Source organism: Oncorhynchus mykiss, chromosome 12, assembly GCF_057628025.1.
Source record: "Oncorhynchus mykiss isolate SJ-2025 chromosome 12, ASM5762802v1, whole genome shotgun sequence".
Classification (NCBI taxonomy): domain Eukaryota; kingdom Metazoa; phylum Chordata; class Actinopteri; order Salmoniformes; family Salmonidae; genus Oncorhynchus; species Oncorhynchus mykiss.
In genome coordinates, this window is record NC_143033.1 from 52296946 (window position 1) to 52322133 (window position 25188).

The 25188-nt window shown below is 41.5% G+C and overlaps 1 protein-coding gene across 1 annotated transcript in view; it reads right to left on the reverse strand.

Annotated features, from left to right (window-relative positions):
* LOC110537745 (serine/threonine-protein kinase 32A-like) overlaps positions 1 to 25188 on the reverse strand; it is a 57974-nt gene that overhangs the window by 27696 nt on the left and 5090 nt on the right. The window contains exon 4 of the mRNA XM_036937763.2: positions 11217 to 11390. Coding sequence (XP_036793658.1) covers positions 11217 to 11390 — 174 coding nt within the window. The remainder of the gene's footprint in view (positions 1 to 11216; positions 11391 to 25188) is intronic.

Below are 25188 nucleotides of genomic sequence, written 5' to 3' on the forward strand. Positions count from 1 at the left end.
CTCGTTCATGGACTTTTATTAGTAGAAGACAAAGGGGTGGAAAGCTTATTTGTGTTGATAGAATGTGCTGGTGTTCAGACTTAGCCTGGTCCCAGATAAGTTGCCATGAATAAAGCACATACAGATCTTGGGACCAGAGAAGTTCAGACTCATGTTGTCTCCCTCTCCTTTACTGTTGTTGTCCTGTGTCTACCCAGTCGCTCTGGAAAAAGAAAAGGAGAGCCACACACACTAGGAGCTCACATGCAATTAATAATAGCCAACGTTTCGACAAACAATCTGTCCCCCCTGATGAAGACAGCTTGTCCGTGGAAACGTTGGTTATTAGATTATTAAATGATTGCATCTGAGCTCCTAGAGTGTCCTTTTCTTTTTCAAGTGTTTCTTTCACCTCTAGATTTCCCAGTCATTCTACCTCCTGGCCGACTGTCACTCCTGGTGTAGCTAGAGGCCAAATCACCTCCACCTTCCCTGGGCGTAGTATTAGCATGGGCCCCACGTTATCATTTTCCATCCTTTCAGTGGTACAGCACCGCGCTAGGCCCTCGTCTCGCGCTACAAACTCATTAGGAAATGGAATCGTTATATTCCAGTAATAAGAGATGGCCAACAGATGGACTCGGGCCTGATGTGCCCACAGCCAGCTGGCTGGGGGACTATTAAAGGTGTCACGTCAACAGGCCTACTTTTTTTTTGCCACTTTTAATAGAAGGATATTTGGAGGTGCTACCAAGGGCTTCATCGGTCCCCAAAAATTATCTCTCTCACTCGCTCTTCATCTCTCTCTTGCTCTTTTTCTCCCCTTACAGAAAAAAACACTTGTGGAATCAACGTGTTTTTGGTCTCCCTCTCTCAATTCCTCTCTTGCTCTCTCTTGCTCTTTCTCTCCATTTCTCTCTCTCATCACTCTCTCCCGCTCTCTTTCATCTTTTCTAGAGCTTGCACAGGCAGCGTTTGCAAAGGCTGAGTTGTGAATAGAAAAATTGCTGTACGGTGTATATTCCCATTGATGAACACTATATTGAGTAAAGGAGCATATTTGTCCTTCAAGATCAATGCCCTTCTATGATGTTAGATTAAACAAACTCATCTCCAGCATAGGCCAGCTGATTCCCTATATAGTGCACTAGTTTTGACCAGAATCATATAGGCCCTGGTCCAACGTAGTGTGTTAGGCTATATAGGGACGCGTCCTTGTTGGGATCCCCCGTCCGGAGTGAGGCTCATTGGTGATTCTGCCGAGGCAGCAATGGAAGGGCGGGGTTGAAGGGCAGTGCAACCGATCCGCCTGGCTTTTCTCTCGCTTGACTAGTCCAACAACCTATTACCTGGATCTAATGATCTCATTACACCAGCTATCAGGATGAGAGGAGTAACCAAAACCTGCACCTGGTCACCTGACACCCCTCTGATACAGGGAGACAGAGGACAGCCTGGGACAGACCCAAAAGTCCTTCAATGTGCTCCGCCACACACAGGTCAGAAGACCGGAAAGAGGGGATTTGGGCTGTATCATCGTCTTTGTACATGACCCACTCTGCAGTCAACTCCTAACGAGGACTGCTTTGATGACTCCCTCAGTACTGTGGGAGGTTAGAGATAGCACCACAGACAGCGCATACAGCCGCCAGGCCTTAGGGCAGGTTCTGCCCCATGATGTCCCAGAGTAGAGCAAAGCAGGCTGGAGCAGCACAGCGAGGGAGCGCCAGTCATCCATCAGCAGAAGCCAGCCGCCCACGCCCACCAGCCTTGAGAGGAATCAGCAGAGAGCAGCACGCTTTGAACGTGGAGGGAAACCTCAACTAACCACAGCAGGCAACTTACATCTAAAACGAACAGCCTCAACCCCATTAAGAGCTAAGGGGTTAGCCAAAGCAGAGCTTCCATTCACTTGAGTTTGATCAGTTAAATAATAACAGTAATAATAACAGCTCTCACAGAAGGAGTGGCAGAGTGGAGGATGGTTATGCTATTTCTTACTCGTAGACACAGCGCTTGGATTTCACTGCCTGACGAGCGTTCATCTGGCTCCCATCTAATTTGGGCCGGTTTGAGTCGGTTGGTCTTTAGAGAGCGCCTGTTTGAACAAGGCATTCTGAGGCACGGCTCACTGAATCACAATTATTACAGATGAATTATTTACTAACTCAAACTCAGGGAGAACACTGAAAGTTCACAAAAAGTGGAAGGTCTTGTAAGGTACGTGACTGTAATATACAAGTAGTTAACTATTATTTTAGGGTAGACTAAAAAGGTAAATATGTTGTCATGCTCCCAGTAAACCAACGTTCACAAATCCACTGTTGTGAGTTTAAAGGTTGTTTAATTGACCTTCTTCTGTTTTACCTGACTTACAGTCTGAAATATGAACAAATATGTCTCCTCCTGTCATTAAATAATTATGCAGACTATAGATACAGAACATTCAACTTTTCATTGGGAAGACGGAAGCTTCCTTTACTCACAGAACCATCCCTCTCAGGTGCCATAATACTGTGGGATGAGAAAGTGTTGACAAATGTGTGCCATTTTTCTTCCTTTAACAAATGAGTTTCCGCGGTAGAGAGACTTGCTGAGCGAGATAATGTGTCTGTGCACTAGGTGTTGCTGAAGCCAAGCCAAGTCAGGGACACAGTGGGCCGTGACAGAGCTGTGGGGAGAAAGATGATGAAACAGTACATTTGGAGAAACAATGTCTGGTCAGTGCCACATTCATTTGCACAGGGAACCAGAAGGATACACAGTGCCAGTTTGAGGCTGTGCTGCGCTGAGCAGAGCTGAGTTTGGCTGACTTGAGCAGCTGCAAAATCTAGCTCTCGTCAGAGAGTAAAAAGAAAACACACACAAAACAAACCAGGGTGAGAGAAAACGAGAGAGCTCTCCATGAGCATCAAACAACAGACATCCATGATGCAACAGGCTTAGAAATGTTTTTATTAGGATATGCAACAAAATGTCTGGGAGAGATTTAGAGAACAGAAGCACACTCCCCTATATGAACACCTCCCTGGTGAAACCAGCCCAGCGGTGTTGGAAATAAGCATGAGAGAACAGCTGTGGGTTACTATGTTCCATTCGATAGCAATCTGAACAAAGACAGAGCCAACCTTGAAAGACTTTCAACATGGAATGAGTTTCATTTGAGGCGGTAGAAAGTCTCAAATGTGATTATGCATTCAGTGCTGTTGCCATTTGGGGGGTGCAGCATTGAGGCTTTGCAATCACATTTGACACTCTGACTGTATCTTTCCTCTAAAAAAAAGCCTGGGCGTGTCTGTAGCTTCTAAAGCTCTTGTCTAAAGCTCTTGTCTGAAGCTCTTGTCTGAAGCTCTTGTCTGAAGCTCTTGTCTAAAGCTCTTGTCTAAAGCTCTTGTCTAAAGCTCTTGTCTGCCTCGGTGTAAAGCAGGCGGCGGCTCTCTCTCTCTCTCAGAGCTCATTGCACAGCGTTGTTCAGAGCCATGCTGTACTTTCACAGTGCTGTAGCCTGTAATTAATTCAATAATTCAAACTGAGACCATAAAAACAGTAGAGAGGGCTACAGTCTCTGTGGCACTTCTGTTTTTAGTTTACAACCTTGGGCCTCAATGTCAAAACAGATCATTTTACTTAGCTCCATAAGACGAACCACTGTCTTGGTCTGGAGCAATGGAAAACAGGTTTCATATTCTAAAATCATCTGTCAAATGCAATCTTATCTCGCTTAAGGACATCATCTACAATCTCTGTGCAGACCAAGCATCTAGACATCATGAGGTTTCATCAGTCATCATGTGGTTTCATCAGTCATCATGTGCTGTTGACCCTTACCTAACAGCCCAACGGGAAGTACCTTCAGCATGAAATATTAAAACCTGTTGAGGATTTCAAATCACTTGGTCACTTTGGTCAAAGTGCAGAAGCTACTGTGGCGAGCTAGTGAGTCAATAACACCACAGCTCCACCACTTCCTTTTCGACAAGTCCTAACCTGTGGACTAGTGGTAATGCTCCCGGCTTGAGTTACATGGATACTGCTCCCCACTTCCACCATTCTCATTCCCACTTGCCTGTCTCCCCCTCCAACTGTCTAATCAAGCTGCTGTGGGGAGTGAGTCAATAACTCCACCACCTCCTTTCCCTTTGTCTTGTATGAGAGGATCGTCTCTGAAGATACCACTAATTGAGATGCATCTTAGTGTTAATAATTGAAAACCCTATGAGAAGGTTCTGACAAAACAGGCCTTGATGATTTGTTACCCTGATGGTCATAGATCTAGTGTGAAAAATTAAAGCTGGAGTAAATATGGAGAAGTGCACTTACGAATATATGATTTTTCTTTTAAAGAAATCGATCATCAGACCTGATGCAATGTCGTTATCAACATTATCCTCATGAATCATCCGTCATGAGTCATAGGATACTGTATACTAGATAGAAATTCTGCTCAAGGCCAGGGTATCACCAGCAGACACACACACACACACACACACACACACACACTGAATACACGAAACTACTCACAGTGTGCACATCCGCCCTCTCAAAATATTCCATTTCTATACAGATTAGATTAAAATTAGAATACCCATCTTTTCCTTCTTCACTAATAAATGCAGATTGAATGCGGTTGATTTGATCTAAACACGCATCTCCCAAACACCTGCTATTAGGATCCTTTGTTGGAATGGAATGACAGAAACAGAAACTATCCCACTGAATCGATTCATGAGTCATGTATTGAGAAATGATCACCCAGTCTATTTCCCTGCAGTGGTTTCAGCACTCATGAGGCATTTCTAAGTTATATTCTTCAAGAATCAATGGTTACATATGATACATTTTTAAGTCCAAAAATGGATGTAGCTACTGTAGATTGTCCCTTTTAAGGACTACCACTAAATGGTGTCATTTGTTATCCTGCATGTGATTAATTAGCACTCTGGAACCCTGAAGCCTCCCATTTGTCCAGGTCTGATAAGGCCATTCACCATCATTATTATCCTGTTCCCCTGCACACAGGTAGAGGGCTATCATACAACCTGAGGAAGGTCTATAGGGCCACCTCTACCTGGAGTGTGTGTTGGCGTGTTCGTGTGTCTTGACTTATCATCAAGTCAACCCCTCACTTTCTCCAGGCTGACCTGGCCTTCACAATTGAAGGTCTTTCAGGTCAATCCAATTTGTCACGATGAATGACAGGACAGTCAATTCATTCGTCAGTTACTTGAAGGAGCTTGAGGGATGCTGTTGGGTGGTAGCCATCTATGTATTTTGGCGGTCGGCCGTGGACGTCGGGGGCTTTGGCATGGCAGCATATACTTGTGCCTAAAAAGCACTTACAGTGCCTTGCGAAAGTATTCGGCCCCCTTGAACTTTGCGACCTTTTGCTACATTTCAGGCTTCAAACATAAAGATATAAAACTGTATTTTTTTGTGAAGAATCAACAACAAGTGGGACACAATCATGAAGTGGAACGACATTTATTGGATATTTCAAACTTTTTTAACAAATCAAAAACTGAAAAATTGGGCGTGCAAAATTATTCAGCCCCTTTACTTTCAGTGCAGCAAACTCTCCAGAAGTTCAGTGAGGATCTCTGAATGATCCAATGTTGACCTAAATGACTAATGATGATAAATACAATCCACCTGTGTGTAATCAAGTCTCCGTATAAATGCACCTGCACTGTGATAGTCTCAGAGGTCCGTTAAAAGCGCAGAGAGCATCATGATGAACAAGGAACACACCAGGCAGGTCCGAGATACTGTTGTGAAGAAGTTTAAAGCCGGATTTGGATACAAAAAGATTTCCCAAGCTTTAAACATCCCAAGGAGCACTGTGCAAGCGATAATATTGAAATGGAAGGAGTATCAGACCACTGCAAATCTACCAAGACCTGGCCGTCCCTCTAAACTTTCAGCTCATACAAGGAGAAGACTGATCAGAGATGCAGCCAAGAGGCCCATGATCACTCTGGATGAACTGAAGAGATCTACAGCTGAGGTGGGAGACTCTGTCCATAGCACAACAATCAGTCGTATATTGCACAAATCTGGCCTTTATGGAAGAGTGGCAAGAAGAAAGCCATTTCTTAAAGATATCCATAAAAAGTGTCGTTTAAAGTTTGCCACAAGCCACCTGGGAGACACACCAAACATGTGGAAGAAGGTGCTCTGGTCAGATGAAACCAAAATTGAACTTTTTGGCAACAATGCAAAACGTTATGTTTGGCGTAAAAGCAACACAGCTGAACAAACCATCCCCACTGTCAAACATGGTGGTGGCAGCATCATGGTTTGGGCCTGCTTTTCTTCAGCAGGGACAGGGAAGATGGTTAAAATTGATGGGAAGATGGATGGAGCCAAATACAGGACCATTCTGGAAGAAAACCTGATGGAGTCTGCAAAAGACCTGAGACTGGGACGGAGATTTGTCTTCCAACAAGACAATGATCCAAAACATAAAGCAAAATCTACAATGGAATGGTTCAAAAATAAACATATCCAGGTGTTAGAATGGCCAAGTCAAAGTCCAGACCTGAATCCAATCGAGAATCTGTGGAAAGAACTGAAAACTGCTGTTCACAAATGCTCTCCATCCAACCTCACTGAGCTCGAGCTGTTTTGCAAGGAGGAATGGGAAAAAATGTCAGTCTCTCGATGTGCAAAACTGATAGAGACATACCCCAAGCAACTTACAGCTGTAATCGCAGCAAAAGGTGGCGCTACAAAGTATTAACTTAAGGGGGCTGAATAATTTTGCACGCCCAATTTTTCAGTTTTTGATTTGTTAAAAAAGTTTGAAATATCCAATAAATGTCGTTCCACTTCATGATTGTGTCCCACTTGTTGTTGACTCTTCACAAAAAAATACAGTTATATATCTTTATGTTTGCAGCCTGAAATGTGGCAAAAGGTTGCAAAGTTCAAGGGGGCCGAATACTTTCGCAAGGCACTGTATGTGCATTTCAAGATTGAATAAGGAGTCTATGTTTTTGGGCCTAGACAGAGTTTGGACATACCATAAAGAAAATAGTCAGCCGCTCACTGTAAACTGTTGTGTCAGGTGTAACTACTTTCACGTCCCTTTGCCCTTGATCAACACAGTATTCGGAGGTGCACTATCTAATGCAGCAGGTATCCAGGACTGGCAGCTCACAGTGTTGGGCTCAATTCGTAATTGAATTGAGGGTGCCTCGTAAACGCCAATTTAGTTCTTGAATTTGAATTACGTTTTAATTTTATATGGTCATCAGCATTGTAAGGAAATAGAAATGAATTCAGTGAAATTCTAAATGATGTGTAGTCTACAATTGATTATCAGGAAATACTACAAAAAATGTATGATCAAGGAAAACTAAATTCTGTATGTGAATATTATTATTAAGTTATTATATTTCATTAATCACTTACGTGTTGTTCAATATGGGGACATCACTACATTTCACGCTACCTTCCTGTTCAAGTGAGCACATCACAACAAGGTGATTCCAAAAATGTCTTGTATGCTGCTGCATAAATGATGTAATATGCCAGGAAGATATGTATACTGTAGCTAATCTGCTGATCTGCAGAGAAGAATGGGAGAAACTCCCCAAATACAAGTGTGCCAAGCTTGTAGCGTCATATATCCAAGAAGACTCGATGCTGTAGTCGCTGCCAAAGGTGCTTCAACAAAGTACTGAGTAAAGGATATGAATACTTATCTAAATGTGATATTTCTGGAGTTTTAAAATACATAAGCAGTTTTGTCATTATGGGGTTGTGTATGTAGACTGGTGAGGGGGAAAAACAATTTAATACATTTTAGTAGAAGGTTGTAATGTAACAAAATGTGGAAAAAGTCAAGAGGTCTGAATACTGTCTGAAGGCACTGTACTTCAAGAAATTCGGACTTAACCTCATCAATCATGATGACCTGAGTTCTGTCACTAAGATAATCATGAAACCACGAACAGGTGTCAGAGCTCAGGCCTATCGAGGACAACTTATTCAATAAAATAGCATGATCAACAGTATCAAAAGCTTTTGACAGGTTCTCAAACAAAGCAGCGCATTTCATTTTAGTGTCTAAGGAATTGACAAGATCATTAACAACTAAAATGGTTGCTGTGATAGCCCTATGCCCAGGCCATAACTCTGACTGGTTTACATTCAAAATACATTTCTCAAATAAAAAATATCAAAGTTGTACATTTACGAAGGAAATGGGTTGATAATTATTAAAGGAAAAATCCAGCCAAACTCACTCATTCCTTTATGTTACAGTGTTAAATAACATTAAGATGTGAGAACAATATTTTTTGTGAACAACTGTTTCATTTTGGCGTTATAATAAGTCTTGTAGCAACATGGAAATTTGTTGTGGAAATCTGTTGCAGGTCAAGTCGACTACAAAATCCACAATGCAATGCTCTCTCTATGGGCCAGCTGGCTAGCTAGATAGCTAGGTAGCAAGAAAACACAGCTATACACAATAATACCAAAGACAATATCAGCATGTGAAGTAGCTAGCTAGTGTAGTTTGTTTAGGTGATTTTACAGGTTTCTCCTTTCTATTATATCTCTGGCAACGGCACCATGCAATGTACCCTGGACTAAAGAGGCAGACAGGAAAAATGTGCCAGACCCTCCGTTAAATAACACACTTTTCAAGGTAGGAATATCGGAAAAATATGATCAATGGCTCATTCGAGAGAAGACATTCTCCCGAGTTATCACTTTATCACAGTGCTACGTCATACTGGATGGATTTCTGCCTGCTTGAATGCCAATAACACTGAACAGAAAATAATCACCTACACCACACAGGTGGGAAAAGGTTACCGAAGTATGATTCTCAATCAGAGACAACTAGCGACACTTGCCTCTGATTGAGAACCATACCAGGCAAAACACAAAAACACCACATAGAAAAAGGAACATAGACAACCCACCCAACTCACGCCCTGACCATACTAAAACAACGACATAACAAAAGATCTAAGGTCAGAACGTAACACAATATCATTGTGAATAGGCTTAGAAGTTATTTCAAAGAGGTAGCCCGCTGAAATAAAATGGTGATTAAATGCATCAGTGATGCCATTTTTTTTTCCCGGAACGAGGCCCATGTCTGAATTAATTTGTTGTGGCAGAAAGAAGGAAGTAGAACCCTTCAGGGATTTTACATTTTTCCAGAATTTAGCCAGGTTTCAATTACAATCCAAAAGAGCGGTTGCATAATAATTCCAGAGTGTACCAGGCATTCGATCTACCTTTAACCCTTCATTTTTTGAAGGGAGCATGATTATCCACAATAGTATTGAAGACATCTGTAAAAGGGCTGAAAGCTACATCAGGTTCAGGGACAGCTAAAATACAATCAAGGTCACTAAAATAAAGATCATTTAAAAAAGCCTGTTCACTGAAGTTTTTAAAGTTCCTCCTTGTGATGTCACTAGACTTAGATTTTTGTATTCCTACATCTCTAACACAAACAACTGGGCAATGTTCACTAATATCTTGGGTGAAGTCACCAGTATTTTACTCTGGTGTAATCGTTGAAATAAGATCAATCAGAGTTGACTTTTAAGGCTCTTTAGAGTTGGGCCGTGTAGGCTTAGTCACCAGCTGGGTTAAGTTTAAATCATTACACATGTCTTTTAGGTTGTCTGAAGCCTGCATTTCCCAATCATAATTTAGGTCACCCAGGATAATAACTTCTGATTGAGTATAACAAAACAACAAACTAGTTAACTCCTCGACCCCTATGACAGTTATGGATACATTTCTCCCCAAACAAAGGTTGAAAGATAGCTCAAAGGTTTTGATAAGGGAAATGGATTTCGTTAAAGAGACAGCGAAAGGATTTTTAATAAGAATGGCCACCACCTCTACCCTGTCTATCGGTTCTAAACACCATTATAACCCTAAATATTAATAACAGAGTCCCAGAATGTCCAGATTTGTCTGCATAGCCCATATCTCGATGTAATCCAGTTTAGGAAGTAAGCTCCTAATGTTCAGATGGATCAATCCAAGTCCTTTATGGATTTTAAAATCACATAACTACGTTCAATAGGAAGTTGCAGGCTCTTTCTGATGGCTGATATTGATATAGTTGATATGGCTATAAGGTTGCATAGAACTCCCCCATTTGGTCTACTCTACTCTATAGAGGAAAGACTGCAACCAATGTCAATATTAGGAACTCCCAGAGTAACCAATGATGGAATGTTATTAACTGACTTGCATGGGCTTTGGTTGCTATCGTGCATCAACTCAAGTCCTCTATGTGATTTGAAAACCGAGTGGGTATTACATTGTACATTTAAACTAATAACACTGGGTGAGCAGACCACAGCGGGCTTCTCTTTTGAGCTAAAAATAGCAGATCTAAGAGTGGAGTTCAATTGAATGAGTACAATATTACAACTGACCCCTGGCAGTATCGACAACAGTACGACAGTAATGCTTAGAAAGGATGGGAGGTATTACCTGAGCGGTGCTTGGACTGTCTTGGACTGTAAAAATCTTAACGCAGCCTTGAAATGTGACAAGAGGGTCCAGGATCCTAGATGGCTTGGGTGGAGTCCATCATCTCTTTAGAGCATCTTCGTTTACAAAAAGTGTCCGAATAGTCAAAATAAGTTATGAATGGCAGCTGTCTATAAACCAGATATGAACTGCTATGAGCCTGCTGAACTTTTCGCAGCTGCGACCCAGCGACGGCACGGGGCCAGAGCAGGGTGTTGATGAGCTCAATAAAATCCGGTTTCATTAGCTCTGATTGACCCTTTTTGATGTAATCTGATTCCACATGCGCTACGACAGCAGCTACCTGTAGCAGCAGGCTACACAGAAAATCCAATAGCTGGATAGGGGAAACGTCTCGTGTTGAGCAAAAGGGAATGTATAACATTGTGGATAAAGTTTGGAATAACACAATTTCATGTGTATAACATCTGAAGACCTGCATCACTATTCTGAGAGCTTTGCCGTTTCTAAAAGATCGTATATGTGTGTTTTTGGAGCCTTTGTTCATGTTTTTTTGGGGCCCCCATACTACACAATGAGGATGAGGAAGTGATTTGCTCTTTGGGATGTTTCTTTAAAAAAATTGTCTGGACCCTTCTATAACATGCCATTTACAATAGAGGTTTGGTTGTAAAAAAAAAAGAAAAAAGATTTGGGTGTAAAAAAATTACTTCTCTGTGGATGACGATGTGGATGATGAAGGTGTCTCTCCCACTCACCTGTGGATGATGCGTTTGCTGCGGAGGTAGCCCAGCGCCAGGGCGTTCTCACAGACGTACAGCTTGACAGTGCTCTCTGAGAAGTGAACGTTCTGCTGGAGGTGGTAGCGCAGGTCTCCTCCCAGCAACAGATCCACTACCATAAACATGTCCTCCTCATCCTGGAACGAGTACCTACAGGACAGGAGAGGAGGAGGAGGAGGAGGAGAGAGAGGAGGAGGAGGAGAGGGAGGAGGAGGAGGAGGAGGAGGGTGTGAAAGAAGAGATGGAGGAAGAGGAGGCGGAAGAGGAAGATGTGGAGGAGGAGGAGGATGAAGAGGTGAAAGAGGAGGTAGAGGAGGAAGATGTGGAGGACGGGCTTGTGGAAATGGAGAAGGAAGAGGAGGAGGAGGAGGAGAGGGAGGAGGAGGGTGTGAAAGAAGTGGAGGAAGAGGAGGCAGAAGAGGAAGATGTGGAGGAGGAGGAGGATGAAGAGGTGAAAGAGGAGGTGGAGGAGGAAGATGTGGAGGACGGGGTTGTGGAGATGGAGAAGGAAGATGAGGAGGAGGGGAAGGGAGAAGAAAAGGAGGAAGAGAAAAAAGGAAGGAGAAGAAGAAGAATATGACGTCCCATATTTCTTACATTTCTTATATATCCTAACAGCTTACAAGGTTTGATATTATTGTATTGTATTGGGAGTCAGAAACCAAATTGCTGTAATGTGACTCTTATGCAACTTGCCTTGGGGCGACAGGTAGCCTAGTGGTTAGAGCGTAGGACTTATAACTGAAAGGTTGAAAGATCGAATCCCCGAGCTAATCTGTCGTTCTGCCCCTGAACAAGGCAGTTAACCCACTATTTCTGGGTTGTCATTGAAAATAAGAAATTGTTCTTAACTGACTTGCCTAGTTAATAAAGGTACATTTTTTAAAATAAATAACACAAAATAGAAGAAACCAACACACCAACATCTATTCAAAGCAATTACCTTGGTTTGCCAATATCCAACATGTGAACACGTTCTATTCAAATTTAGTGTGAGGCATGTAATGAAAGTGGAGGGTTAAATTATCAAGGCTAAAAGACAGCGCTGCAATCTTCATGACTACATGATGCAAAAGCCAGCAGCGTTGTCGGTGAGCTCTCACAATGACTAAGCCAAGCCAGAGATGTCGCTAGGTATTCTAAGCCCAAACTAATTCCCAGAAAAGGCTATTCATTAGTGGCTAGTGATGGAAACACCACTCCAACACACTGATAGAACTGTTCCATCGAAAGAAGAAGCTTTATGTCAGGTGTGGTATGACAGAGCACATCCATCTATCAAGGGCTCCATCCATCTAGCAATCATGCAGCGGCAGGCCTGCCGGATCAGACCTTGCCTGTTCCACTACTCCCCATTGATTTCACATGACGGAATTCCCACTGTGATCTGTACTTTCTCCTTTTGAATGGCTGGATAATGAGTCTATGGCACTGTAAAATAATTTGTGCGAAAAGTATTTCACTCAAGACCTTCCTTGCTTGACTAGCCTAGAGTGAATCTCCAAGATAATCAACACAGATCAAAGGCAACTTTACACTTTCATTCTGAACATTCTGTTAGGTTCCACAGAAGTTTCTTATCTACTTGTTCGAAGTTCAGTGTAGTCATTTACGTCAGCGATCCATCCATACACTATCTTGTCACCTGTCAATGGAAGTGAAAGGTTTATTAGTGCTTCCATGCCTTTACTTCCTCCGTAAATAATACCAATCATTGGCTGGCATTCAACTAAGGATGGAGGGGGGCTTGCTGCTGTAGGAGGACATCATGTCAATGACTTCAGGGCCAGAGAGTGTAGGATGGAGGGGAGCTTGCTGCAGTAGGAGGACATCATGTCAATGACTTCAGGGCCAGAGAGTGAAGGATGGAGGGGGGCTTGCCAACCCTAAGTGTAGGATGGAGGGGGGCTTGTTGCACTAGGAGGACATCATGTAAATGACTTCAGGGCCAGAGAGTGTAGGATGGAGGGGAGCTTGCTAACCCTAAGTGTAGGATGGAGGGGAGCTTGCCAACCCTAAGTGTAGGATGGAGGGGGGCGTGCTTCCTTCAGGGAAAACTCACCATTTTGTCCTCTCAGCAGCTCAGGTAGAATGGCTTGTTGGTCTATGGTCTGTCATAGTCATTGCAGAATAGAGCTTAACTGGTGTTTGGTGAGATCTCACTGTAAGTGCAACACAGTGAAAGCATAACACAGAGAGTGAACACTACCTACTGAATAGATGTCACAGAGCTGCAGAGTGGCTGTCTAACATCATTCCCTCAGGGGACAATGCCTTAAGGTTCACTGCTATAGGGTATTTCTCCTAAAAGGTTCACTGCTATAGGGTATTTCTCCTAAAAGGTTCACTGCTATAGGGTATTTCTCCTAAAAGGTTCACTGCTATAGGGTATTTCTCCTAAAAGGTTCATTGCTGTAGGGTATTTCTCCTCTAAGATGCATAGATTTTAAAAAAGGCTCTGTGGTGAGCCTGCGAAGCCTCAGTGTCTCGTGGGGAACGCAGGGTTGTAAATTCGGCAAAGAGTATGAGGGACATCTGCAAAACAGAGCAGATTAATGGCTGCCTTTTCTAATAAACATACAGTATTTTTTAGAAACAAGTGGAGAAGAGATGGCGCCGCCCACTAACCAGTGTATGATGCTCCTGAATGGCCGGGAGCATCCTGCGCCCCATAAATCACACAGACAGACAGAGGATGATAACTTAGGCCCACAGACGATGGTGTCATGATGTCACCAAAGTTTCCCAGTGTTCCGTCACGAGAAGGGCTGAAGGAAATTGTAAACCCAAAGTTAAGGAGGAGAGGAACTCACTCCTGGGAGCCTCTGCAGCTCTGCAGTCTTTAAAGCAGCAATCTGCGATTGCTAAAATGCATGGTATATAGCCGTTGATTCTTGATGAATATAAAGTATAAATGCCTCATGAGCTTAGTTCAACTGTCACACTCCATGCGAACCCTAAAAATAAGCTTGTTTTACTTGTTATTGTAAACAAATCCTGTATAGCCTCAAAACATGATAAAATCTATGATTATGGATAGTCAGTCCTTGCACCATAGCTCTGTCTATGAATTTGAGAGCGGTCACATTTCTCTAGCCCCATTACTCAGCTGTTCACCGAAACAGTGGTGGAGTGTCCGCTGTGTTATTGTTTGAACTGCAGATTTCCCCTTTAAAACGTCAAGAAATCAGTTGTGAGATGTTAAAGTACCTCTGAAGAGACAGTCTGACATGTTGGGGAGCTGGGGGATAGTTTGACAGAGCCACGGAGGGAAGTCAAAGCACCTGAGATCAAACACATGTAACTATCACATTAACATCAGATGCTGTACTGTATACTCTCACTGACAGTCTTCTCATGGGTGACTGTAGGTAAGAGTGAACTAGTTTAAAGTGTTGGACAAAAGTCTGAAAAAAGAAACAAGAAATTGAACTGTTTAGAAATTACAGCACTTTTTGTACATTGTTCCCCCGTTTTTAGGGGACCAGAAGTACTGGCACAAATGAACGTATGTGTGCAGTAGCCCTTTCCTGCAGTCAATGACCAAAAGTGCCCTCTTTAGACTCATGGGTGAAATGTTAATAATTTGTCATCATTTCATCATTAATAAAGATAATACATTTTTTACGACAAAATTACGGTTGCCACACCTGTCAGGTGAATGGATTATCTTGGCAAAGGAGAAACACTCTCTAACAGGGTCGTAAACACATTTGTGCACAATATTTGAGATAAAATAATATATTTGTAAAAATTAATCAGATCTTTTATTTCAGCACATGAAGCATGGGACCAACACTTTACATGTTGCATCTATATTTTTGTTCAGTATATATCTGACATGGTACAGGTGTCTTCTTTTTTTAAGCCCATTACCACGTGTGTGAGATACAGTATATACTTTCGTTTCAGAGTAGATTTGTTAAAGACTACCAAGAATATCGCTGTTCGAGCATAAATTAGCCCAATGCAGTAAAAGGTTAATGCAGTAAAAAGTGAAGTATTTGGTCCCATATGCATAGCATGCAATTATTACATCAAGCTTGTGACTTTACAAATTTGTTGGATCCATTTGCTGTTTGTGTTCCAGATTATTTGTGCAAAATAGAAATGAATGGTAAATAATGTATTGTGTCATTTGAGTCATTTTTATTGTAAATAAGAATATAATATGTTTCTAAACACTTCTACATGAATGTGGATGCTACAATGACTACGAATAATACTGAATAAATCGTGAATAATTATGAGAGGTCAGCGTGTCTTTGGGGTATGCTATTTGTGCGTCTGCAACTAATTAAGTATGTGAGAAATGGCAGTGGAAACTGGAAAAGCCTCTATGGGCAAATATTGATATAATAACCATCATATTGAAGTAAACTTGGAGTAATACGATTGATTATATGGTGTGTGGTCCTCCCACTATGACTCGGGAAAGCATGGAGTTTATTAGGATACAGATCAAATAAATGATGATGAACTTCACAAGGTGGTGAAAGTGCACAGTGATCTTGACGCTCCTTTCCAATAAATATCGAGGGTCCTTTTCCGGTGACATGATCATTGATGCTTGAGTGGCATTGAAAAAAATAATAATTCTGCTCTTATCCATAATATCTCATCATGTAGACTATCCTACCCGCACAGCCTACGGGCACTGTATCCTCGAGCTGTTGGCTACTTAGCTAGAGCGAACGTGCCAAGACCAGAGTAGGCACATTTTCTATTTAACGCAACAGATTTTGTGACAAAACTATCGGTAGAGTTGAAAATGCGTTGGGAACACATTGAACTTTAGATTTGTATTCAGTACACGAAAACTTAAGCGAAAATGTACATTTTGTGTGCATTATGTCGTCACACTGATTTTTATCGCAACAAGTCAATTTGGTGGAAACACCACTGGTGGGAACACGTGCATATTTTCTTTGTGCAGATTCTAGAATATTCGCATGAAAATCTGTCACCAATTGGATGGAAACCTAGTTTATAATGGAACCAAAGAAGTGATTGCCACACATTCTGAGGACTAAAACCTTGTCTGGCGAGTTAGATGTGTTTAGAAGGGCTTGCCAGTCAGATCTAAGAGAATCTAAGCATCTCAGTAGTGCTGTGCTCTGCAGGGCAGTGCTCTCTATTTCTCTCTACAGAGCTCCTTCTGATGTTGGAAAAATACTCCTGGCTCAGCGGAGTCTGCCGAGGTGAGAGCGTCTGGGAGCTGTCACTAGCACTTACATAGGGAGAGGGACAAGAATTGCCCTGTTTCCTGCAGGAGAAATATCAGTTTATTTTCCTTTACATTGTGGGCACTTATGGGGGAGAAAAGTAATGTTATTTATTTTTCTGTAATGTAGTGGCATGATCCAGCCAGCTTCCCCTCCTAAAGCCAGTCGGAATATTCATGAAGGAACGTGTTGGTTTAGCTGGAGTGGCCTGGAGAAGGGGGGATAGCAGTTCCTACCGGGAATCGATAGTGCACGAAGAGTCCGTAGCCTACTAAAGCTTAATCTAGTAGAAAATCAGATTCTTATGTTTCACTGGTGGTTTATTATTCTTGTTCCCACAGCACACTCTACTAAAGTGGGAAGTTGGTGAAACCTAACCATTATAGAATCTTATGCGGCGGTGGGGGAAATACATTTATAGGGTGTAATACAATACAATGGGTGTTTCTCAATATGCAAACAACCGTGCTCCACACTCTCATGTTCCGAGTGTAGTCTCTGACAATGTTCTTTTGAGTACGTTCTTGTGAGGATGAGAGTGTTGAGAATGCATAAAACATTACATTTGAGAAGCACTCCCCCTACTATATTACCTCACGCTTCACCTCCCATTCACTGAACTTTCTTCCAGCCAGGTCAACGGCAACAATAGACGAAACAAAATATACACAAAGCAAACGTTTAATTTCATAACTATCAGCTAGATATGTGAATCGTAATAATCTAGTTAACCAGACAGTTTAACAGGCAAAGTGAACTAAAACGAATTGTATGCAAAATAGATGTCAATTCTTCGTGGCTATCTGGCTAGCTAACAGTGATAACTAGTCAGTTAGCCCTTTTGACATATTATGGGCTTGCAATCTAGGGTACGTAGGCAAGTAAACATGCCAAAAACTAAAAAAGCATGTATTTATTAATGTATCAAGATAACATATTTTAGTCAGGCAACATATGAGATGTATAGGCAACATTTCATTCTGAAGTCGGAGTGTATTTTCTCTCGCTTCAGCTCAAATAATGGCAGCCATTGATTTCAAGAACTTTTGCATTGCTCTTAATTGGTTGCGTCATATTTCTTTGCATACTTTCCATTGAAGCTTGCGTCAATGCATGCTTCAAAATATTTACAAATGGAGTACGCAATCGAGAAGTGCCCTCCATGCTCCGTTTCGCATACTTGGATTTGGACTCAGCGGCTGACCCTCCAGTGCTCCAATATGTGTGCTCGGAGCACGGTAGTATGCATTTTGAGAAACACCAAATGTAATAATCTATAATTTATGTTCTTAACCCTGGGCAACATGGGCCTGGGAGGCTCATATTGGTATCCAAAGTACTCTTCTACCAATTACACATTGTTCAATTCAATACAATTGCGCTCCCCAAAAATGTTTTTTTTTTTTTTTTACAGAAATGCACTGCAATTTAAGCTTTAAACTTTCTCTCTGCCTTATGGCAAAATGGTAGAATTGCAGGATAATAGCTTTAAAGCTGCAACAACAGGAAATCTCTCTGCCCAATGACAACATTTTGAGAATGCAGGAGCTTGACAATGGCAAAAATGTATCTCCGATGCCAAAACAGAGGGGCCTTTAAAATGTTCCAAGACTTGGTTCGTACAGTCCAAATACTTTTACTAAACAAAACTAAATATTTACTAAACCTCGAAGCCGTAAGACTGCTAAAAAGTTGGTTAAATAGCTAACCAAAAAGCTACCCGGACTATCTGAAATGATCCTTTTTTTTTACTCATCACATACTGTATGCTGCTGCTACTGTTTATTATCAATCATGTTGCATCGTCACTTTATTCCTACACCGAACAAAAATATAAATGAAACATGCAACAACTTCAAAGATTTTACTGAGTTACAGTTCATATAAGGAAATGTGTCAATTTAAATAAATAAATTAGGCCCTAATCTATGGATTTCACATATCTGTTGGTCACAGATACTTTAAAAAAAAACTAGAGTCAATTGACGCACCTGTGCAACAATCTAAGTAACATAATGAAAAAATCCCATCAAAATCTGTCAGTTTAAACTAGAGATGGGCTGCATCTCAATCTACCACATCCACCTATGGCGGCCTTCAGCAATTCTGTCCCTACACTCACACCATGCACGCTACAGAACTCAAGTGTCTTTGAATATGTATGAATACATAGCTGAAATGGTCATCTGCCGTAATGGCCTCGATAAATTACAAGCAATCACCACAGCTTACTGTAGAACTAAGACTATACTGTCCTAATGAGCCACATATGAGGCAGTACAAACTTATGTAGAGAGCAAGAGAGAGAGAAAGAGCATCCCCAGCAGGTTGTGAGGGTGGCATAAACTGCCACCTGTTCATTATTTTCAACAAGCCTGGGATTCTGATTAGTTTTCTTGGCATGGAGTCTCCCACCCAGGTCAGTTTGTTCTACCGCACATGCAGTTTGAAAACACCATTCAGGCCAATTAGGAACCAGCATATCTCACAGTATGCTACTTGAGAGGTGGAATCCCGTGCAAAGAAAAGTAATGGACTGTGGACCAAAGGGATGGATGGATTTTTGGATGTTTTTCCTGAAAAATATTCACACCCCTTGACCTTTTCCATATTTTATTGTGTTACAGCCTGAATTTTAAATACATTAAATTTAAATAGTTTGTCACTGGCCTGAACACAATATCCCATAATGTCTAAGTGGAATTCTGTTTTTCATAATTGTTTTAAACAAATTGTTATGGCAAGCCTAAATAAGTTCAGGAGAATAAATGTGTAACAAGTCACATTATAAGTTGCATGGACTCCCTCTGTGTGCAGTAATATTGTTTAACATTCTTTTTTAATAACTACCTCATCTCTGTACCACAGGCATATAATTATCTGTAAGGTCCATCAGTTGAGCAGTGAATTTCAAACAGATTTAACCACAAAGACCAGGGAGGTTTTCCAATGCTTCACAAATAAGGTCCCCTACTGGTACAGTAAAAGGGTAAAAAAAAATTGAGACCATGAATATCCCTTTGAGCATGATGAATTTCAGGGATTTCACCATGAGGCCAATGGGGACCTTAAAACAGTTACAGAGTTGAATTAATGGCTGTGATAGGAGAAAACTGAGGATGAATCAACAACATTGTAGTTACTCCACAATACTAACCTAATTGATGGAATGAAAAGAACGAAGCCTGTGCAGAATACAAATATTCTAAAACATGCATCCTGTTTGCAACAAGGCACTAAAGTAATACAACAAAAGTTGAGGCAAAGAAATGACATTTTTGTCCTTAATACGGAGCGTTATGTTTGAGGCAAATCCAATACAACACATTAGTGAGTACCACTCTCCATATTTTCAAGCATAGTGGTGGCTGCATCATGTTATGGGTATGCTTGTAATCATTAAGGACTGGGGAGTTTTTCAGGATAAAAAAGAAACAGAATGGGGCTAAGCACAGGCAAATTCCTCAATAAAAATCTGTTTCAGTCTGCTTTCCACCAGACACTGGGAGATGACATCACCTTTCAGCATGAGTTGCTTACCAAGAAGAAAGTGAATGTTTCTGAGTGGCCGAGTTACAGATTAGACTTAAATCTACTTGAAAATCTATGGCAAGACCTGAAAATGGTTGTCTAGCAATGATCAACAACCAATTTGACAGGGCTTGAAGAATTCTGAAAAGAGTAATGGGAACAATTTGCACAATCCTGGTGTGGAAAGCTCTTAGAAACTTACCCAGAAAGACTCACAGCTGTAATTGCTGCCAAAGGTGCTTCCACAAAGAATTGACCTGGGGGTGTGAATACTTATGTAAAAAATACATTTCTGTATTTCATTTTCTATAAAATCTAGAAACAGGTTTTCACTTTGTCATTGCGGGGTATTGGACGTAGATGGGTGAGAAAAAACAAACAATTTTGAATTCAGGCTATAACAACTAAATGTGGAATAAGTCAAGGGGTATGAATATTTTCTGAAGGCACTGTAAATCCAGATATTAGTTTCGCAAAGTGGCCTATAATGCACAACATAATGTATATTCTAGCACATTTACAGCACATTTACTATAATGTATGTTTAATTGACTCCCATTTTGTATCTGTAATTGCCTCCAAATCAATTAAATGTTCCAAGGCCATTACTCTCTGGTTTACGTTGGAGTTTGCATATTTAGACAGAACAAACACACCTTGAATCAATAACAAGAAGTCTAATGAATAGCTTATAGTTCAGCTCAATTTAATTGACAAAGTCAACACAGTGCTGATAGAAATACTGTAACAACTTTCACAATCAGGTAGCCTACAAAAAGCAATCACTGACACACACACACACACACACACACACACACACACACACACACACTCACTTAGAGAGAGAACTGAGGCCAGCTCAGAAGTAGCTGATTTAAGCCTGCCTCTGCAGAACAGACCTGGATGAGTCCCCCCAATGTGACGGTGTTACATTGATTCCGGTCCCTCGGTTGACTGACAGCTCCCATCAGCCAGAGGCTAATACTCCTTCAGCTGCTGTCGACCGTGGGGAGAAATTTCGCCCCATCCCAGCAGCCCCGGCTGAGGAGGCACAAACTACAATATGAGGCATCAAGGTCACGCCACTGTCTTCTGCCTTAATGCGCTTGATCTGCAGTCCACTGAGCTGCCTCCCCCTCAGCGAGACCATCCCAGCACTGTGACCTTCCACTAACTGACCTGACAACCTGCCAAAAGAAGGGCATACTAGTGTCCTGTAACATAACGTGATGTTTGAATAAACCAAGACACTGAGTGAACAGTGACGTTATGTAGAGAGGCCCCCGTGTGCATTATGGGGATTGTGGATCACTCCCTGGGTCGTTCGGTACACAAGGTATTGCAGATTGTATGGCAATAAGACTAATAGGCGTGTTTACTGTATGCAGGTAACCTTCCTGGTTAAATAAAGGACAAATAGTGAAGAACTGTTTTTGACGCATTGAGACCATTACAAAATAAGCATGTTGAATGAAAGACATGAGACACTTCCCTACCTCACTGATGCCAATGAACATTCTTGTCCATGCACTTCATTAACTTCAAGTCCTTGTTCTTCTTCATTGTCGATTCAGTAAAGCTATTTCTGCCTTGTGATGCTCGCCACAGGATGTGGAGTGAGATAGAAAATTCACCTTCAATAAAATCCCTTCCATCATTGTCTCCGCTCCATCCAGTTTCACTGACAGCAACAGCTCAGGATGACGCCCACACCAGCCAGTTTCCATAAAGGCCCTGTCTGTCTCTGAGTAGGCACTTTTGCATCATCAATAGTAAAAATACATGCTTGCCTTGGTAGAGTGAGTGATGTGCAGCTGAGTCGGGCTCTGGGTCGGATGCCTAGTGTGTGTGTGTGTGTGTCTCTCTCTCTCTCTCTCTCTCTCTCTCTCTCTCGCTCTCTCTCTCTCTCTGACTAAGTTCAGTATCTCTTTACAATGTACTTACAGTACCAGTCAACAGTTTGGACACACCTACTCATTCAAGGGTTTTTCTTAATTTTACTATTTTCTACATTGTAGAATAATAGTGAAGACATCAAAACTATGAAAAAAGACATCACGTAGTAACCAAAAAAGTGTTAAACAAATCCCAACAAAGATTCTTGAGGAATGCTTCTCCAACCGTCTTGAAGAAGTTCCCACATATGCTGAGCCCTTGTTGGCTGCTTTTCATTCACCCTGTGGTCCAAATCATCCCAAACCATCTCAATTGGGTTGGGGTCGGGTGATTGCGAAGGCCAGGTCATCTGATGCAGCACTCCATCCCTCTCCTTCTTGGTCAAATAGCCCTTACACAGCCTTGAGGTGTGTTTTGGGTCATTGTCCTGTTGAAAAACAAATGATAGTCCCTCTAAGTGCAAACCAGATCGGATGGCTATCGCTGCAGGATGCTGTGCTAGCCATGCTGGTTAAATGTGTTTTTGAATTCTAAATAAATCACTGAGTGTCACCAGAAAAGCACCCCCACACCATTACACCTCTTCCTCCATGCTTCACAGTGGTAACCACACATGCGGAGATCATCCATTCACGTACTCTGCGTCTCACAAAGACATGGCGGTTGGAACCAAAAATCTCAAATTTGGACTCATCAGACCAAAGGACAGATTTCCACCAATCTAATGTCCATTGCTCATGTTCTGAGCCCAAGCAAGTCTCTTCTTAATATTGGTGTCCTTTAGTAGTGGTTTCTTTGCAGCAATTTGACCATGAAGGCCTGATTCATGCAGTCTCCTCTGAACAGCTGATGTTGAGATGTGTCTGTTACTTGAACTCTGTGAAGCATTTATTTGGGCTGCAATCTGAGGTGCAGTTAACTGTCATGAACGTATCCTCCGCAGCAGTTAACTCTGGGACTTCCTTTCCTTTGGTGGTCCTCATGAGAGCCAGTTTCGTCATAGCGCTTGATGGTTTTTGCGACTGCACTTGAAGAAACTTTCTGTTATAAAGTTGACATTTTCCGGATTGAATGACCTTCATGTTTTAAAGTAATGATGGACTGTCGTTTTTCTGTTCATGCCATAATATTTACTAGCCAAATAGGACTATCTCCTGTTTATCACCACTACTTTGTAACAACTGATTGGCTCAAAAGCATTAAGAAGAAAATAAATTCCACAAATTAACTTTTAACAAGGCACCCATGTTAATTGAAATACTACCTCATGAAGCTGGTTGAGAGAATGCCAAGAGTGTGCAAAGCTGTCATCAAGGCAAAGGTTGGCTACTTTGAAGAATCTCAAATATACAGTGCCATGCGAAAGTATTCGGCCCCCTTGAACTTTGCGACCTTTTGCCACATTTCATGCTTCAAACATAAAGATATAAAACTGTATTATTTTGTGAAGAATCAACAACAAGTGGGACACAATCATGAAGTGGAACGACATTTATTGGATATTTCAAACTTTTTTAACAAATCAAAAACTGAAAAATTGGGCGTGCAAAATTATTCAGCCCCCTTAAGTTAATACTTTGTAGCGCCACCTTTTGCTGCGATTACAGCTGTATGTCGCTTGGGGTATGTCTCTATCAGTTTTGCACATCGAGAGACTGAAATTTTTTCCCATTCCTCCTTGCAAAACAGCTCGAGCTCAGTGAGGTTGGATGGAGAGCATTTGTGAACAGCAGTTTTCAGTTCTTTCCACAGATTCTCGATTGGATTCAGGTCTGGACTTTGACTTGGCCATTCTAACACCTGGATATGTTTATTTTTGAACCATTCCATTGTAGATTTTGCTTTATGTTTTGGATCATTGTCTTGTTGGAAGACAAATCTCCGTCCCAGTCTCAGGTCTTTTGCAGACTCCATCAGGTTTTCTTCCAGAATGGTCCTGTATTTGGCTCCATCCATCTTCCCATCAATTTTAACCATCTTCCCTGTCCCTGCTGAAGAAAAGAAGGCCCAAACCATGATGCTGCCACCACCATGTTTGACAGTGGGGATGGTGTGTTCAGCTGTGTTGCTTTAAGCCAAACATAATGTTTTGCATTGTTGCCAAAAAGTTCAATTTTGGTTTCATCTGACCAGAGCACCTTCTTCCACATGTTTGGTGTGTCTCCCAGGTGGCTTGTGGCAAACTTTAAACGACACTTTTTATGGATATCTTTAAGAAATGGCTTTCTTCTTGCCACTCTTCCATAAAGGCCAGATTTGTGCAATATACGACTGATTGTTGTCCTATGGACAGAGTCTCCCACCTCAGCTGTAGATCTCTGCAGTTCATCCAGAGTGATCATGGGCCTCTTGGCTGCATCTCTGATCAGTCTTCTCCTTGTATGAGCTGAAAGTTTAGCGGGAAGGCCAGGTCTTGGTAGATTTGCAGTGGTCTGATACTCCTTCCATTTCAATATTATCGCTTGCACAGTGCTCCTTGGGATGTTTAAAGCTTGGGAAATCTTTTTGTATCCAAATCCGGCTTTAAACTTCTTCACAACAGTATCTCGGACCTGCCTGGTGTGTTCCTTGTTCTTCATGATGCTCTCTGCGCTTTTAACGGACCTCTGAGACTATCACAGTGCAGGTGCATTTATATGGAGACTTGATTACACACAGGTGGATTGTATTTATCATCATTAGTCATTTAGGTCAACATTGGATCATTCAGAGATCCTCACTGAACTTCTGGAGAGAGTTTGCTGCACTGAAAGTAAAGGGGCTGAATAATTTTGCACGCCCAATTTTTCAGTTTTTGATTTGTTAAAAAAGTTTGAAATATCCAATAAATGTCGTTCCACTTCATGATTGTGTCCCACTTGTTGTTGATTCTTCACAAAAAAAATACAGTTTTATATCTTTATGTTTGAAGCCTGAAATGTGGCAAAAGGTCGCAAAGTTCAAGGGGGCCGAATACTTTCGCAAGGCACTGTATAACCTATTTTGATTTGTTTAACACTTCTTTGGTTGCTACATGATTCCATATGTGTTATTTCATCGTTTTGATGTCATCACTATTATTCTACAATATAGAAAATTGTAAAAATAAAGAAAAATCATTGAATGAGTAGGTGTGTCCAAACTTTTGACTGGTACTGTACTTCAATAATCCTTCACAAGTAACTACCCACAGAATTTTCAAAGACAAAAAGTCTGAGGTTTTGTTCCACTTTTTTTGTGTTGTTTGTCCTCCTCCATTCTATATGTCAAAGCCTTGGCTGAGCAAACATAAATGTTAGATTGGAGAGGGCATTCAA